At 33.7% G+C, this 16,803-nt stretch overlaps 1 protein-coding gene across 2 annotated transcripts in view; it reads right to left on the bottom strand.

Annotated features, from left to right (window-relative positions):
• The window catches only part of JAK2 (Janus kinase 2), a 115,988-nt gene that overhangs the window by 18,009 nt on the left and 81,176 nt on the right, over window positions 1–16,803 (bottom strand). For both annotated transcript variants that reach the window (XM_042243421.2, XM_004004357.5), the window contains exons 10-19: window positions 14,815–14,926; window positions 12,826–13,012; window positions 12,031–12,158; window positions 9,093–9,227; window positions 7,884–7,971; window positions 6,806–6,933; window positions 5,748–5,886; window positions 3,961–4,112; window positions 3,660–3,810; window positions 2,825–2,961 (exon numbers count right to left, since the gene is read on the bottom strand). In XM_042243421.2, coding sequence (XP_042099355.1) covers window positions 2,825–2,961; window positions 3,660–3,810; window positions 3,961–4,112; window positions 5,748–5,886; window positions 6,806–6,933; window positions 7,884–7,971; window positions 9,093–9,227; window positions 12,031–12,158; window positions 12,826–13,012; window positions 14,815–14,926 — 1,357 coding nt within the window. The remainder of the gene's footprint in view (window positions 1–2,824; window positions 2,962–3,659; window positions 3,811–3,960; window positions 4,113–5,747; window positions 5,887–6,805; window positions 6,934–7,883; window positions 7,972–9,092; window positions 9,228–12,030; window positions 12,159–12,825; window positions 13,013–14,814; window positions 14,927–16,803) is intronic.

The following is a 16,803-nucleotide window of genomic DNA, read 5'->3' as shown; positions in this document are numbered from 1 at the left end:
CTGAAAGTGAAAGAGAGTGAAAGACTGAAGGCAGGAGGAGAAGGGGACGACAGAGGATGAGATGGTTAAATGGCATCACCGAATTGATGGACATGAGTTTGAGCAAGCTCTGGGAGTTGGTGATGGACAGGGAAGCTTGGCGTGCTGCAGTCCATGGGGTCACATAGAGTTGGACACAACTAAGCAACTGAACTGAACTGACAGTGAACAGAATATGGCAAGAGTGAGAAGATGCCATGCCTGAGATAAGGATATAAAAAGACTATGGCTTTGATCTTGGGTGTTTGCTCTTAGCTCCCATGTTGTGAGGCAGCCTGTGGAGAGGCCCATGTAAGTGAGCTAGGAAGCAGATATTCTGAGGCCTATCAATAGCCTCAGAATATCAATAGTAATATCAATATCAATAGTAAGTCTTTCCCTAGTTAAGCTTTCAAATGAAACTGCAAGACCTGGCTGACACCTTGGTTGCAGTCTTTTGAGAGACCCTGCACTAGAATCATCCAGCTAAGTTGCTCCCAGATTCCTGACTCACCTAATAAATGTTTTGTTTTGTTTTGTTTTTCCCAGCTGTTAAGTTTTAGGGTAACTTGTTGCACAGCAATACATAATGAATATACCAAATACCTAGACTTATTTTTGTCATTGCTACACTCTCTGAAACATTTTCAAGAATACTTTACAAAGGATGACATCAAAGTATTAATAAAACTAAGCCAATGTATAATATAACCCCCGATGTTTAGCTCTGGCAAAACTGGATCAGAACATTTAGTTTAGATTCAATACCTAAGTGAGGCCTTCACATTGCATCCATGCCAAAAATCCAGTTCACAAGGTCACATGGTACAGAACCCTATACTACCAAGCTTAGAGGAAGAATGAGGGCTTACCACTATGATTGGACCTACTAAGAAGTAAGCCTTTTCTATCTTACTTAAAATATAGGTTGGTGCAAAAGTAATTGTGGTTTTGCACTGAACTCTGCTGTTTGATATTGGAATACATTCTTAAACAAATGCACATTTCTCACTTTATGGCATTTTGCTAGTGACTTATTACTTGCCGTTTATTTTATATTTATTTTAGACTAGGGAAATGATGTTAGACAAAAAACAAATTTGAGCAATTCAAAATAGGTCATAAAGCAGAGAAGACAATTCGCAACATCAACAATGCATTTGGCCCAGAAACTGCTAACAAATGTATAGTGCAGTGGTGGTTCAAGAAGTTTTGCAAAGGAGTTGAGAGTCTTGAAGATGAGGAGCACAGTGGCTGGCCATCGGAAGTTGACAACGACCAATTCAGAGGATCATTAAAGCTGATCCTCTTACAACTACACAAAAAGTTGCCAAAGAACATTCTATGGTCATTCAACATTTGAAGCAAACCAGAAAGGTGAAAAAGCTGGGTGCCTCATGAGCTAACCACAAATCAAAAAAATCATCACTTTGACATGTTGTCTTCTCTTATTCTATGCAACAATGAAATTGATCTGACTGTGACATGCAATGAAAAGTGTATTCTATACAACCAGTGACAACCAGCTCAGTGGCTGGACTGAGAAGAAGCTCCAAAGCACTTCCCAAAGCCAAACTTTGGGAGGTTTGGTAAAAGGTTGACAAAAAAGGTCATGATCACTGTTTGGTGATCTGCTGCCTGTCTGATCCACTATAGTTTTCTGAACCCTGGCAAAACCATTCCATCTGAGAAGTATGCCCAACAAATCGATGAGATGCACCTAAAACTGCAATGCTTGAAGCCAGCACTACTCAACAGAAAGAACCCCAGTTCTTCTCCATGACAACACTCAACCACACACGACACAACGACTGCTTCAAAAGCTGAATGAATCGCACTACGAAGTTCTGCCTCATTCTCCACATTCAGCTGACCTCTCGCCAACTGACTACCACTTCTTCAAGCATCTCAGGGATTTTTTCCAGGGAAAATGCATTCCAAAAGTCAGTCGAATCCTGAAACACAGATTTTTATGCTACAGGAATAAACAAACTTATTTCTCATTGGCAAAAATGTGCTGATTGTAATGGTTCCTATTTTGATTAATAAAGATGTGTTTGAGCCTAGTTACAATGGCTTAAAATTCACGGTCTGAAACTACAATAACTTTTTTACCATCCTAATATGTAGGCTATGCCTGACTGTGTGACCTTTCAGAAGAGAGAAACTGTCTGCCAGTAAACATGCCTTCTCCAGTCAACATCTGCACTCTGAATGAGCAAGCAGATTAATTATTTCTTCCTTAGGTGACTAAAAAAGGAAGCTGGTGGAAAGGCTTATTAATTGTTCTTCTCTGTATCTCATAACTAAAGTGCTCTCTACCAAGAAAGAATCTCATGGTCAAATTAATTGGGAAAAATATATCTTAATTTATCCTCCTCTTGAAAATGTTCAATGCACAGTACCTGTTAAAGGTTCCAACAAAATTTTCAGTAAAGACAGCTATTTAACACAGCATTTCCCCAAAACCTGAAAACTAAACCTTTTTTCTACAAACACCTTTTTAAAAACTTTTTATTTTATACTGAAGTATAGGTGATTAATAATGCTCTGCTAGTTTTAGCTGTAGAGAAAAGTGATTGTTATATATATATATACGTATTTGTTCTTTTTTCCAATTCTTTTCTCATTTAGGTTGTTATAAAATATTGAGCAGAGTTTCTTATGTTATATAGTAGGTACTTGCTGGTTATACAAACACTCCAAAACTCTGTGGAAAGTGAACTTTAGAGAAAAGTCTGTTCTCCCCTAAATAAAATGTTTTGTGATTACACTTCAATTATTTAAAAATCTTCTGACACCTTACCTTGCCAAGTTGCTGTAGAAATTTCAAGTGTCTTTCTTCAAATTGTGTAGGGTCTCGGTCTTCAAAAGCACCAGAAAATCCTAGGGCACCTATTCTCATATTTGGTAACATGTCATTTTCTGTTAATAGTTCATAATCTGGAGAAATAAATAACATTTCTACCATAATCTGGCAAATCCATTCTCTGGGTTAAAATTATTCTTATTCAGGCTGACCAAAATAATCATAATGAGTTAGAAACACTAAATACAAATTGATACAAGGCAACTCTAAACATTTAGATTCTTAATGGAAGCCTTGAATTATAACTCATAATTGGACAGGTTTTTGGTAAAGATTTTTGCAAAGGATAAACGAATACTTTCCAAAATAGGCAGTTTTAGTATTTATAAAGTAAGTTTGTATGCCGATTTTTGTGGCAAGAAGAGCAAGTAGTATTGGAACAGAAAATATTTATGGGTCAGACACATGTATATTTAGCTAAGTTTTTTAAGGAGGAGAGGACAAACAAAAATCTACTTCATGTTTAGAAAATTAATCAGCCATATGTGAGAGCTAGTTTAAAAAACAAAGAATTGTTTACAAAAAATCAAATAAGCTTCTCAGTGTAATATTCGTTAACTAGCAAACTAAAGTGAGGTTATTAAAGGGTAAAAGCCTTTTATGAAAATACTTCACAATCAATGAGACTAGAATACGTATAAGGTAGAAAAAGTCATATGAATGTAAGAAATTAAGAGGGTCTAAAAGACATCAGGGAACTTCCCAGAGGGGCATTACAAAATTAGTAAGGATTTCTTAAATACATCATTAAGATTGCTCCAACAGTACATACCTGGAGTAAACAAACTATTAAGATCTCTTATAATGGCTCTGAAAGAAGGTCTAAAATCTGGTTCATAATCCATGCAATTATTAATAAGATTTGCTAATTCTGTCCACTTTGGTGCAGGAAGCTGGTGCCTATCTTCATAAAATTGTAGTTTCTATAATTAAAGAACCACATGTTGAGAATAAATTATAAATGCCATTATCAACCTTTTTTAACATAAAATGGGCTAAAGAATATCAAATAATGTGAAAGAAATATTAGGGATCACAAAGTAATTACAACTTCAGTGTTTATATAAACTTACTCTTTGAGAATCCAAAGCACTCAGCGGCTTATCTCCTCCACTACAGATTTCCCACAATGTGGTACCAAAACTCCATTTGTCTGTTGCCAGGTTTAGATTTTTAGGATTTTCAATGCATTCAGGTGGTACCCATGGTATTCTCTCCTGCAGGACTTTTAAATGATAGTAAAAAAAAAAAATGCTTAAATAACTCCCTTAATAAAACAATTCTTATATATGTTGATAATTTCACACAAATTGGAATAATCAAATCATTTTAATTTGCTTGGGGCAGGGGGTATGTTCATGCATATACACATGCTTAAGGGCCAGAAGGGACCTTTGAGATCACCTAATTCAACATCTAAGCTTTAACAATGCCAACATTAAGACCCATAATGACTGAATAATTTGCCCAAAGTTATATAATTTGTTAATAGCACAGAATTAGTTACTGTACAATGAATCCCGGATCGACTAAATTTTTCATTAAACCATAGTGTTTCAACTACTGCCCCGTTCTCTCTACCCTTTCCTAATAGCTATGCATTCACAGTATTTTTTTCCCCATAAATTTTTTCCCAAATTGCTTCTTGATATATTTTTTACTTCTTTACAATGTATAAACAATAAAGGTAATGTTAACATCATTTCAATCTGTACTAATGACTCAATAGTAGTGACTATTCTAACCTGCAGATGAAAAACAAGGGCCAACAGGCAAATGAATGATTAAATTATACCAAGATATTCTTGGCACAATATTGATATACATAGGTTCTGCCCAGACCATGGAATCTTCCAAGTTAATTTTTTGATGTCTTTGATCCCATCAGAAAAATGGTATTTACAAAAGGAGGGAACACTTTAACTTTACCTTCTGGTATTCTGGCATAGACAGAATGATAGAAGATAGATATATATTAAGTAAACAGGTATGTAAATAAGTAAATAAATAAATAAGAATGATAGACTGTTGCATCTTTTGGTATATTGTGGTAAAGCAATGTGAATATTTCTAGTGCATAATTAAGAGATATAAGAGTACAGAGTCCTTTCTCCTTCATACGAATTTATATTCTCTTCACATTCCGCTCCAAACGGCAAAATCCCCAAGTATCAGATCTAAATTCCTAAAACATTTTCTGCCCTATAGTCCCTGTCCTCACTGTCATATAAAGGTACAGAGTTCAACTACTATTAGCTCAAAAAAGAAACCACGCATCAATGTACAAAAGTTGATAAATCTGGATTCTAAATGTAGAGCATTCAATTAGAGAAATTAGCTAATTCAATGAAACACAATTACAACACTATTTGGACCAAAAAAAAACTCCTCTTTGACTGAAATTTTTAATTTTGTTAAGGATGTTACCAACACAAAAGAAAAGTAAAATAAGGCATAATTAGCTGAATAATGAAACAAAATAAAAATTTCAAACTAGAAATATTTCTTCACAAATTTTTATTTAATGACTAAAGAGAAAAAAATTTAGAAAATTTACTTGTGATTCAAAGAATGATATTTAAAAATTCCACAATAAAATTGGATAAAACCTGACATTTCATACTTAATTAGGGATTAAAACTGCTTCAAAAAATCACTTTATAGTTCGGAAACATAAGAAAGGAGAAACAGACAAGAGTCTAAGATGTAACTATAATTTAGGTTGCTGAAAATGGTAACTAAATTTATTAAGCAAGAATATGTCAATAAAATAGTGTTTGAGAAAAATTAACAGCATGATTTTTATGCCTCTTTCCAAGCAAAGGTTAATGAAATTAAATTTGATTCCTGTAGAACTTACTGTCTTTTGGCAAAACTGTAATACTAATGCCAGGATCACTAAGTTTGATGAAAGGAGGATTTCCTGTCTTCCTGTCTTCTTCTCTGATAAGAAGAACATTTTTGGCGCACACATTCCCATGAATAAGGGTTTTTTCTTCCTATTAAAATTAATTGCATAAACATTCAAATATTAATCCACAAATTTTGAGCACTTGGTATGTCCAGGGCCTCCAAATGGATTTAAAAAACAAAAATTAAGTAAACATTAATTTGGAGGTATACTTTGAGAAAATAAAAGGAAATTTTATAGCAGCACTGTGCTTCCTATTTTACATTTTAAACAAAATAATAATCTATACCCATGATAAAACAAATACTTACTTTTATCATTTTTACAGGCTATTTTATTTAATTATTAATTTATTTTTTGTCACACTCAGCAGCATATGGGATCTTAGCACCCTGACCAGAGATTGGACCTGTACCCGCTGCTTGGAAGTCCTAAGTCTTAACCACTGGACTGCCAGGGAAGTCTCTGAAAAATTAATATTTTTAAAACTACTTTATGCCAGTTCACTTTATGAATCTGAGATTTTAAACTGTATGTATTGTAGATAGCAGCTGACACAAGAAATACTGTTTCTGTTCAGTAGGTGCACTCTGAAGAATCTGATTACTGGCTGACCTTCTAGTATTTTGCTTTTCTGACAATATCACTTTCTCAGTGGACATAATTTCCAATTACCTACAAATATTGTAACAAGGCACTTTCTACAGGATTTTTATGCTGTCCATAGCTTTTTTTTTAATAATTTTTCATTCAATTCTTTAAAGTTAAGGTACACAAACTACAGATTACCCTTTAGCAGTTCTAAGAGACTGATGGAGTGACAATACTACTTATTTCAAAATTTATTTCATATAAATACACACCTAAAATAATCCCTTTCCACAAGTGACACAGATTATTTTAAATAACTCAGCATCTATAGACTTATTTCTTGTTCCCAGGTCAAGATCCTTTCACACTGCTTCAAAACGTAAAACAGTAAGTTGACAAAAGAATATACTACTTACTAGAAAATGCATGGCCCATGCCAACTGTTTAGCCACTTCAAGTTTCCATAATATATTTATAGAATTTTTATTCTTTTTCAGATATGTATCTAGTGATCCAAATTTTACAAATTCCTGAACCAGAATATCTGCATTAAAATATAATAATAATAAGGCTAAAGTATAATATAATGAAAAATATATAATTTTAAACTTTTATAAATATAGTCAGAGTTATATGTGAGTATTATAGGTAAAGAAATTAAATTACATGAAATACAATAATTTAAAGAAAGCATAACAGGTATATACTACTGCATTTTGGGGTTTTAGTTTATTCACAACAGTAAGAGGTAGAAGTCTAAATAATTATATATAAATACAATATCATATATAGAATGAATCTCAAATCATGACTCTGCTTCAACTAATATTAAAATTAGTTTTCATATGTATATAACAATTTTTGGTGACAAAAGTCACCTTTGGATCTTGCTGGGTAACTAAACCAAATGTTATGAAAGTTTTGCTGCCCGTGGTTAACTTGGAGAATAATCCATACATCAATAATAAAGAATTTACTGGAGAAATTTACATTAGTATTAAAAAAAAAAGATCTTGGAGTTTTAACGAGCAAGAGCTTAGTAAAACTTTATGTGGCACACAAAGACTTACATATATATTTCATAGATGCCACTGACTGTCCTATGTCCCATTATTATGGACTGCAAAATTTTTTAAATTGTTAATTATGAAATACCATCAATTATATCATATTCAGATACTTTTAATGTTAAAAAAAAGCATCACAGAGTCAATGAAATAAGTATAAAACCAAAAGAACTGGGATTATATGCTCTAAAACACTGTTTTCAAACTTTGTAGGAAGTATATTCTCCTTTTCCCCTAAATGAAAAAGTATGGGAAATATTAATAAGTTAAAAAAGAAATACAGTGTTTTCTGTTTCAACAATATTTAATTTGTTATAGTTATACTGATATCCAACTATGATCCTAAAATTAAATTTTCTATATAAATAAAAATGGATGTTTTGAAAGACATAACATTAACAGAAAGGAAGCTGGTGGTTTTACTTACTCTCCTCTCCACAGACACATACTCCATAATTTAAAATCAGATGTTTGTGAGAAAGCTGGCTCATCATGCTTGCTGCTTCAAAGAAAGACTAATGAAAAGAAAAAAAAAAAGTAAAAATTGCAAAAGAATTACCTTTCATGTCTATAAGCATTCACAGTTCAGAAAGATATTCTGCCATTAGAAAAATGCACTTCTATTCTCAGCAGGACTATATACAAGACTACAATGTGCTTTGGTCCCTTTAGATTTGCAACTTCCATCAACCTTGATGTTAAGAGTTCATTCCCAAGAAACCGCCGATTTAAGCTTAGTTTAAGGAAACAGCAATGAGAAAGAGCAATCGTGATACAGGGCAATATGAATGATGCAAGACAAACAGTCTTAGAACCCATAGCAGCCAGAGTGGAGAACAGAGATACATACAGCTGCATACACCAGAGACAGTGATGTGGAACCGTGGTAAACATGGATGGGAGCTTCAGTTAACACTTCCTAAAGAATTAGGAATGATGACTCGGCAGATAAAACAGTCTAACACCTATGTCAGGAGACTGGCAGATAATATCACTCTAACTCAACTAAACTTTGCCTAGAACTTCGGGGTATGGTTGTTGAAGATCACAATCACCAACACTGTGGAGTTCTGGATTATAACAACTCTTTGGCTTGTATGTTCCACATTATGTTCTACTGACTTCTTTTAAGACATTTTAAGTTTGTAAATGTGTGTTAAATCACGTTAGGTGATATTTTACCATGCTAAAGACTCTGGCAACTGGCAGCAGGATTTCTGCTGGCTAGCATCTTCTGCTGATGCCCAAAGGTATCCATCCACATTTCACCTACACAGTGTTCTTCAGTACACTGCCTTTCAAACTTTTTTAAAAAGTAGATTAAATTACAGAGGAAACCTGTGGAACCCAGGAAGCTCTGGGGAGCCAACTTTAAAACCAACTGCCTTAGTATTATATATGCAAAGATGTAATCAAACACATAACACCATGCTTAAAAATTAGTTTGGAAATTAGTTACAATGAAAAAATTCTGTTGTTTTTTAGCCCCAACAGAATGTATCCTCAGAAAGGTCTTTGATATATATACTTTTAAAAATTGTAATTTGAAAAGCCACATGCATCAGTGTGTTTTGTGTGTATGAGAGCATATTTTAACTATCATAAACTACATGAATTATATAAAGAATATACAAACCTCTGAATAGTTTCTATGTGCTTTATCCAGAACTTTTAAAAGAACTTCTGTTTCATGCAGCTGACCATAGTCTCCTATTTCTCTTCTTATACCTTTAAAAATTTTTGTAAAAGTTCCTTGGCCAAGGCTTTCATTCTTTAACCAAAAAAAAAAAAAAAAAAAAAGGAAAGAATGATTAAGGATGGAAGAAAATGTGGGAATTAGGAAATATGTCCAATGACAAGAGTTAAAAAAAAAATTCATGAGCAAATATTTCCTTTACAAACCAAATCTTGATTTGAGACTCCATATTAATTATATTCTGCTTTTTTCATAGTAATACAACACAGAAAACAAAGATTAAAGAACAAAGTGTAATTTGATTTCACCCTGTTCTTAAATGCCCTAAATTAGGTATAATTATCAATTTTAACACTTTTTATAATGTCACTGTTTACCTACATTTATTTGCATGTGAGTCTCTTTCCTTGCTTGCCTTTCCTGATAGTGCAGAATCTCTGACCTGTTTTTTATTACTACTTACTAGTTGTGTGACCTTCTATAGGCCATTTAATCTTTCTATACAGCAATTATCTTGGTATCTTCACCTGAAGAATCAGGATTATTTTTCCATAAAACTGTCATGAACAATAAATGAAAAAATACACAATAGCATTTAGTGCAGTCTACAACACAGTAAATGCTCAACTAAGTGTTAGCTATTACTACTATTACTAGTGCTTCTTATATACCCTGACAGAATAATTGAAAGCCTGCAATCTGAAGCAGGGCTGCCTGCACTCTATTATTATCAGTTTTGTGATGTTAGTCAGGTTACCTAGCAACTCCCTGCTTCTTGTTACTCACATAAGATTCATATCTTTGTAATTCTGAATAATGTTATCTATTGTCTCCTTAAGGAATTCAGATACCAGTTTGGTCTTTCTCACTCTACTTTCCACATCCCTTAAGCTTTCTTTCATAATTTCCATTTCTTTCTCCCTATCTGCAGCATTTAAATAATTTTCAGATCTTTCAATTCAGTAGTTCTCTCTTCAACTATGAATAATCTGCCTTTACTTTGTCCACTTTTTAAATGTCAATGAGTATATTTTTCATTTTTATACTTTTTCCTCCAAATTTTTTTGGGCTATGTTGATACTATCTTGGGTTTTTCCCTTGTTTTCAACTCCTTTTTAATGTTTAAACATATAAATGTGTATTTTATAGCTTCTATCTGAAAAGTCTGTTATATGAAGCTCTTAGATATAATTTTGATGCTTGTTGGTCTGCTGATTCTTGCTTAATCCTGGATTACTTCTCCATATGTTTTTAAATTTTCAGCTTAAAGCTCATGTTTGGAGTCATTTTATCTGTGGGAATCTTGGGTGGCCTACATTAACAGGATATCCTTCCAGAAAGATTTTATATTTGCTTTTGATGACCACCACAAGGTGTTACTAAAGGAGTACCACCTATTATTTTAACTTAATTTACTGGGTTCAGTTCAGTTCAGTTCAGTCACTCAGTCCAACTCTTTGCAACTCCATGAACCGCAGCACGCCAGGCTTCCCTATCCATCACTAATTCCCGGAGTCCACCCAAACCCATGTCCATTGAGTCGGTGATGCCATCCAACCATCTCATCCTCTGTCATCCCCTTCTCCTCCTGCCTTCAATCCTTCCCAGCATCAGGGTCTTTTCCAATGAGTCAGCTCTTCGCATCAGGTGGCCAAAGTACTGGAGTTTCAACTTCAACATCAGTCCTTCCAATGGACACCCAGGACTGATCTCCTTTAGGATGAACTAGTTGGATCTCCTTGCAGTCCAAGGAACTCTCAAGAATCTTCTCCAACACCACAGTTTAATAGCATCAATTCTTTGGCGCTCAGTTTTCTTCACAGTCCAACTCTCACATCCATACATGACCGCTGGAAAAACCATAGCCTTGACGAGATGGACCTTTGTTGGCAAAGTAATGTCTCTGCTTTTCAACATGCTATCTAGATTGGTCATAACTTTCCTTCCAAGAAGCGTCTTTAATTTCATGGCTGCAAACACCATCTGCAGTGATTTTGGAGCCCAGAAAAATAAAGTCAGCCACTGTTTCCACTGTTTCCCCATCTATTTCCCATGAAGTGATGGGACCAGATGCCATGATCTTCATTGTCTGAATGTTGAGCTTTAAGCCAACTTTTTCACTCTCCTCTTTCACTTTCATCCAGAGGCTCTTTAGTTCTTCTTCAATTTATTGGCTTAGGGTTTCTCAAACCATGCAGGTGGTATAAACTTTAATTCGAAAGTTTATAATTACAAATTCTGAAGATGAACTTTTTCCTAACTTAAGAGCACAACTAAGACAACATTCTTTTTCTCTTTTTGCTAGTGGATAAATTTTTCATAATCCGTATACTGTTTCACTGAGGATGCATTTACTTAAGAATCCTGGCTTTATTCACAGATAGCCTTACTTTTAACTCCTTGTCTTGTATAGAACTTAAGACTTGGCCCTTTTTTGTACTGCTTTTAGCTCTTAGTTCTCTTGATTCGTGAGAATAATCCTATTTCCCAAAATGTCCTGTGGCCAAACATCAGCTCTTAGTGTTACTACTGTTTTCAGTACCTTCTTTGAATTTCCCTTACTTTCTTGAGAACCTGAGAATTAAGATACTTTTTCAGAAGAATACTTTTAATTTTTAATATTTTTTAAATTTCTCAAAAGAGAATACAATTCCATTCTTAAAATAATTAACTCGTTTGGTATCACATTTTCCATAGGAAATGAAAGTATCTGAACTGCTATAAACTTTTTATAACATAGGTTACAATAAAGAGTCGGACACAACTGAGCGACTGAACTGAACTGAACTGAAACGTCATGTGAATGAATGTGGGGTAGAAAATGAAGAACAGTTGTTTAAAAAGACAAAAAGACAATAATCAGCATCTATTGACTTACAAATACCAAATCTTCATTTCTAATTTTGTGGAACACCATTTGGTTCACATTATTATGCCTTTGTAAAGTTGGTGAGGTTGGTACATCAGAAACACCATTGGTTCTGAAGACTAGAAGGTTTGATTTGTCTGTTTAAAAAAAGGATAGAATGAATGAAAAAATATACATAAAATCAAAACACACTGAGAATATAAATTGCTCCAAAGGAATAAAATAAAATGTGTCCTATAAAAAGGAAATGCTTAACAGCCTCTTATTGTTCCTTTTTATTTTCCCATGGAAAAGTATTTTAGGAGTTTTTTCATTGAAGTTTGATGTACTCTAACCAGTTATTATACTGTATGCAAAATTATAATCATTTTCTTAACTAGTACAATTTTTCAGGAATTTTAATATGCCTGTTATCTCAAGAGATTTCTAATCTTACTATTTTCACTTTAAAAGATAATTTAAAAGAAATTAAGATTCTAAAAGGATCTGAAAGTATTTCTTCAGAATAACAAGAGAATTTGGTTGTGAGGTCTTTCAGTTCAATAAATAAGTAGCTTATTGATACTATGAAATTATTTCTTAAGATAAATTTTAGAATTATACAACTTTAAGTTACTTATAGACAACCCAAACCAAACTGAACAATTCTATTAGAGGATGCTTGTACAACATATGAGGAAAAAATTCATTGTTTTTGGAGCTTTTTCTCTCCTGTTTCTTGTGAAATCAGTATACCGAAGATATCTCCCACCATATAAAACACCCAAGACCAGTATTTTAAAAATAACTAGAAAACTATTTTACCTTTTGGCTTTGGGGGACAGCATTTAGTAAACTGGAAAATTATACTGTCCGAGCGAACAGTTTCCATCTGGTAGCAATTCAGAAGATCTTTAAGATTACTGAAGTTCTTCTTAGTACCACTGAGGTTGTATTCTCCATTTTCATTTTTTGTAATCAAACAGTGCTTATATTCAATAACATTCTCTCGCTATGTAAGTTTAATTATAAAGAAAGGGAAGGAAAAATCACAATGGACATCACAGTGATTACTGTGACAAAAAGGATACCACAGAAACAACCAACAGAACATTTAGATATTTGAACCATAAATCCTAGCCTATAAATGTGGCTTAAGAGTTACTTTATTGAAAGGCAAGGAAGAAAGCAATAATAATAAACAATAATAATACCATCCTTAAGAGCTTTCCATCATTTAAAAGACATAGTATAAAACGATTTTAGCATATAAGGCCTTCCATGAGTTGGTTTCTGCCTCCATCTCCAACCTTAACTCCTGCCACTCTCAACATATAATCCATGTTCTAGCTATATTGAGTGACTTAAAAAATTTAAAGCAAATGCCATGCCATTTCATGCCTTGAAAACTGTAAGTGCTATCTCTCTGCAGAATGTACATCCTTTCCTTTTGAGCAATGGACTTTTATTCAATTCTTAAAACTCAGTTTAATTTCACTTTTTCTGTGAGGTCCTCCCTAACAACATTTACTCCATTCCACAGGCAAAGGTGATGACCTGTTTCACTGTGCCACTACAGTATTTGTATAATTATCTCTAATGTGGCAATTCTGATAATATTCAGTTTTTCAATGTTTGTCTTATGTGCTGTACTTCTCATCCATCTATTTTTAAACATATTCAGTCTGCTATAAACATATTCAATCAACTTACAACCATTTTTTTATAAAACCAACTCATTATCTCTGGTCAGTCTCAAGTCCTTCGTACTCTAAAGGACCTATTTTAATCATTGTAAACCTTCTCTTATTGTCTTATTTGCTTACACTGGATAATGCTCAATTTAATATTTTTTGGTATACTTCATTTTTGTTTTACAAAAAGATAAATATCTTAAAGCAGGGTTATACTGTATGCTCCCTAATATACAGCCCTCATATTATACTAGACTAATACAGTAAACATAAAAATATACTTATTTTGATTTGATAATTGAATATAAGAGACTGTGAATTAGGATAGACTATCAGTATTTTACAATATTAAAGTCATGGAGCAACCGACTTTCTATATTTTCATGGACAATTAACCCACTTTACATATGTTAAATACGATTTTTTTTAATAAAAATTAAAATAACACAATTCTTACAGTCTCTACTTTTAAAAAGTATGATAAATTTTGGAAGCAGCTATAAAGTTTCTCAAGATTTATACCATGAAATTGCTTTATAAATGATAGTATATTTTATATAATTTTGCACAATAAATAATTTTAGTTGAGATTCAAAATGGTCTGTATTAACAGTAAGATTTCATTACAGTATTACACTTAAAGTGTACATTGTAGATCATTATTCTTAATATTGGAAAAACCACCAGTTAAAAGTACAATGTCTTCTTCTTTGTCATTACCCTATTTCACTCTAATCCTATAACCATTACCAGTAAAATGAAAGTTTACTTCTGATTTGTTTTGTTCTAAATGTTTTGGTAAAGATTTCCATTTTTGTGACAAAAGAGACTTCAAAAGATGTGATGAAATCTGACATACTGGTAATACTCAAACAAAAAAATCCAGATAAAAAGATACTAAGATATTAGAAATAATTTTTAACATAAATCCTAGGAGTTATATTTTGTTTATGTATAAAGAATCCCTGAGGTAAATTAAGCTTACTTAATTGCTAGTTATCATATCCAGAACTATTATTTGGAGCATTAAAAAGGAAATACAGTAGATATTATCAAGGAGGAATTACATGCACTAAATAAACATATTTAACATATTTAACATTAATTATGTCATACTAACCTCAACAGCAAAAGTCAGAAAATATTTATGAAAGTCCTTGGGACTGCATCGAAGTACATAGAGTCCAGTCTGATTACCTGTTTTCTTCAGTTTACTGATAGCAAAATCCATTCTAAAGGTAAAGAAATAATCTGAATGATAATGCAGTAAGAACCATGACATCACAACCAAAGTGTCATCTAACAGATCGGAAGTCAAACCTAAAACTCTAAGAATTTTTATAAGTCTCCTCCACTTCATATTTTTCCCAATAATCTTGCAAGGAAAAATACTGAAGTACCAAGCCATTCTGCAATAAGTTCACAATGATTCAAGGGGCAATTATATTGCTTTAAAAACATCAGGTATTGTAAGACATACAAAATCACAAAGAACACAATTCATTCCTTTGACTCTTCTGCCTTCCAATTTCAAATTTAGCATTTTAAAAACCATACTCAAAACTTCATTTAACTATACAATCAGTGTATCATAAAACACTTGTCTCTTCCATCACAGCCATTACTAATATAAAAATTTATGAGTATTTTTAATATTTAATATAATACCAAGGTCTAATAGAAGACCAATGGCAAACAACAGAGACTACTAACTTTTAAAAATTTGCTTTATGTTTAACTGAAGCTGTATATATTGAAAGAAATGTAATCTACATGAAAGCAAGAATTATCTTGCTGTATTTCTCACATATAAACCAGCACCTGATACATATCAGGTACTTAGTAAATGTTCTACAAATAAATGAAAGAATGGATGGATGGATAATGAATGAATGAATGGCAGGAGTTTTTAAAATATTGAATATGTAAATTACAGAATGTTCAAATAATGCAACTTTGTCATAGCAACCACACTTCTTTTTTGGCTGCACTGAGTAGCATGTGGGATCTTAGTTCCCTGATCAAGGATCAAACCCATGACCCCTGCAGCGGAAGCACAGAGACAGAACCACTGGACCACCAGGGAATTCTCACAATCATACTTCTTAGACAATGGGTATAGGTCAAACCAGTCTTGAATTTCAGTCAGGACCTGATTCCTCAAATATTTAAAGACAGGGTAAGGTAAAAAAGCTTCTTCAGTGGCGCAGACTGTGAAGAATCTTCCTGCAATGCAGAAGACCCGGGTTTGATCCCTGGGTCAGGAAGATATCCTGGAGAAGGGAATGGCAATCCCTCCAGGATTCTTGCTGGGAGAATCCCATGGACAGAGGAGCCTGGAGGGCTACAATCCATGGGGTAGCAGAGTCAGACACAATTGAGCAACTAACACTTTCACTAAGGTAAAAAACATGCTCAAAATCCCAGATTCTTTCTTCTGCTCAAGTCCTTCAAACCTGCTGCTGCTGCTAAGTTGCGTCAGTCACGTGCGACCCCATAGACGGCAGCCCACCAGGCTCCACCGTCCCTGGGATTCTCCAGGCAAGAACACTGGAGTGGGTTGCCATTTCCTCCTCCAATGCATGAAAGTGAAAAGTGAAAGTGAAGTTGATCAGTCGTGTCCGACTCGTAGCGATCCCCTGGACTACAGCCTACCAGGCTCCTCAGTCCATGGGATTTTCCAGGCAAGACTACTGGAATGGGGTGCCACTGCCTTTTCTGCCTTCAAACCTGGTGCCAATCATAAAACACATTCTGGTTGAGAGATAACTCTAGTTGGGGTGAACAAATATTCATGATAGCTGTTTTTATCTAGTGCTAAAGTAAGGCCTACAACTGTGTGGGTCAATATGTTGGCTAGTAGCCAGATGAAGCTCTTCACAGTTGACCCTTTAATAGTGTGGGTTTGAACTGCAAGGGTCCACATATATGCAGGTATTTTTCAGTAGTAAATACTGTACTACTGCATGGTCTGTGGTTGTTTGAACTTAAGGATATCGAGGAACCACAGATATGGAGGACTGACTGTAAGTTATATGTAGATTAAGATCCTGTGTTGTTCAAGGATCAATTGTAAAGCTATTAAAATTAAATTAAAAATTCAGTTCCT

This window comes from Ovis aries, chromosome 2, assembly GCF_016772045.2.
Source record: "Ovis aries strain OAR_USU_Benz2616 breed Rambouillet chromosome 2, ARS-UI_Ramb_v3.0, whole genome shotgun sequence".
Taxonomy (NCBI): domain Eukaryota; kingdom Metazoa; phylum Chordata; class Mammalia; order Artiodactyla; family Bovidae; genus Ovis; species Ovis aries.
The sequence above is the reverse complement of the archived record's forward strand: the minus strand, read 5'-3'. Positions and strand labels throughout refer to the sequence as shown.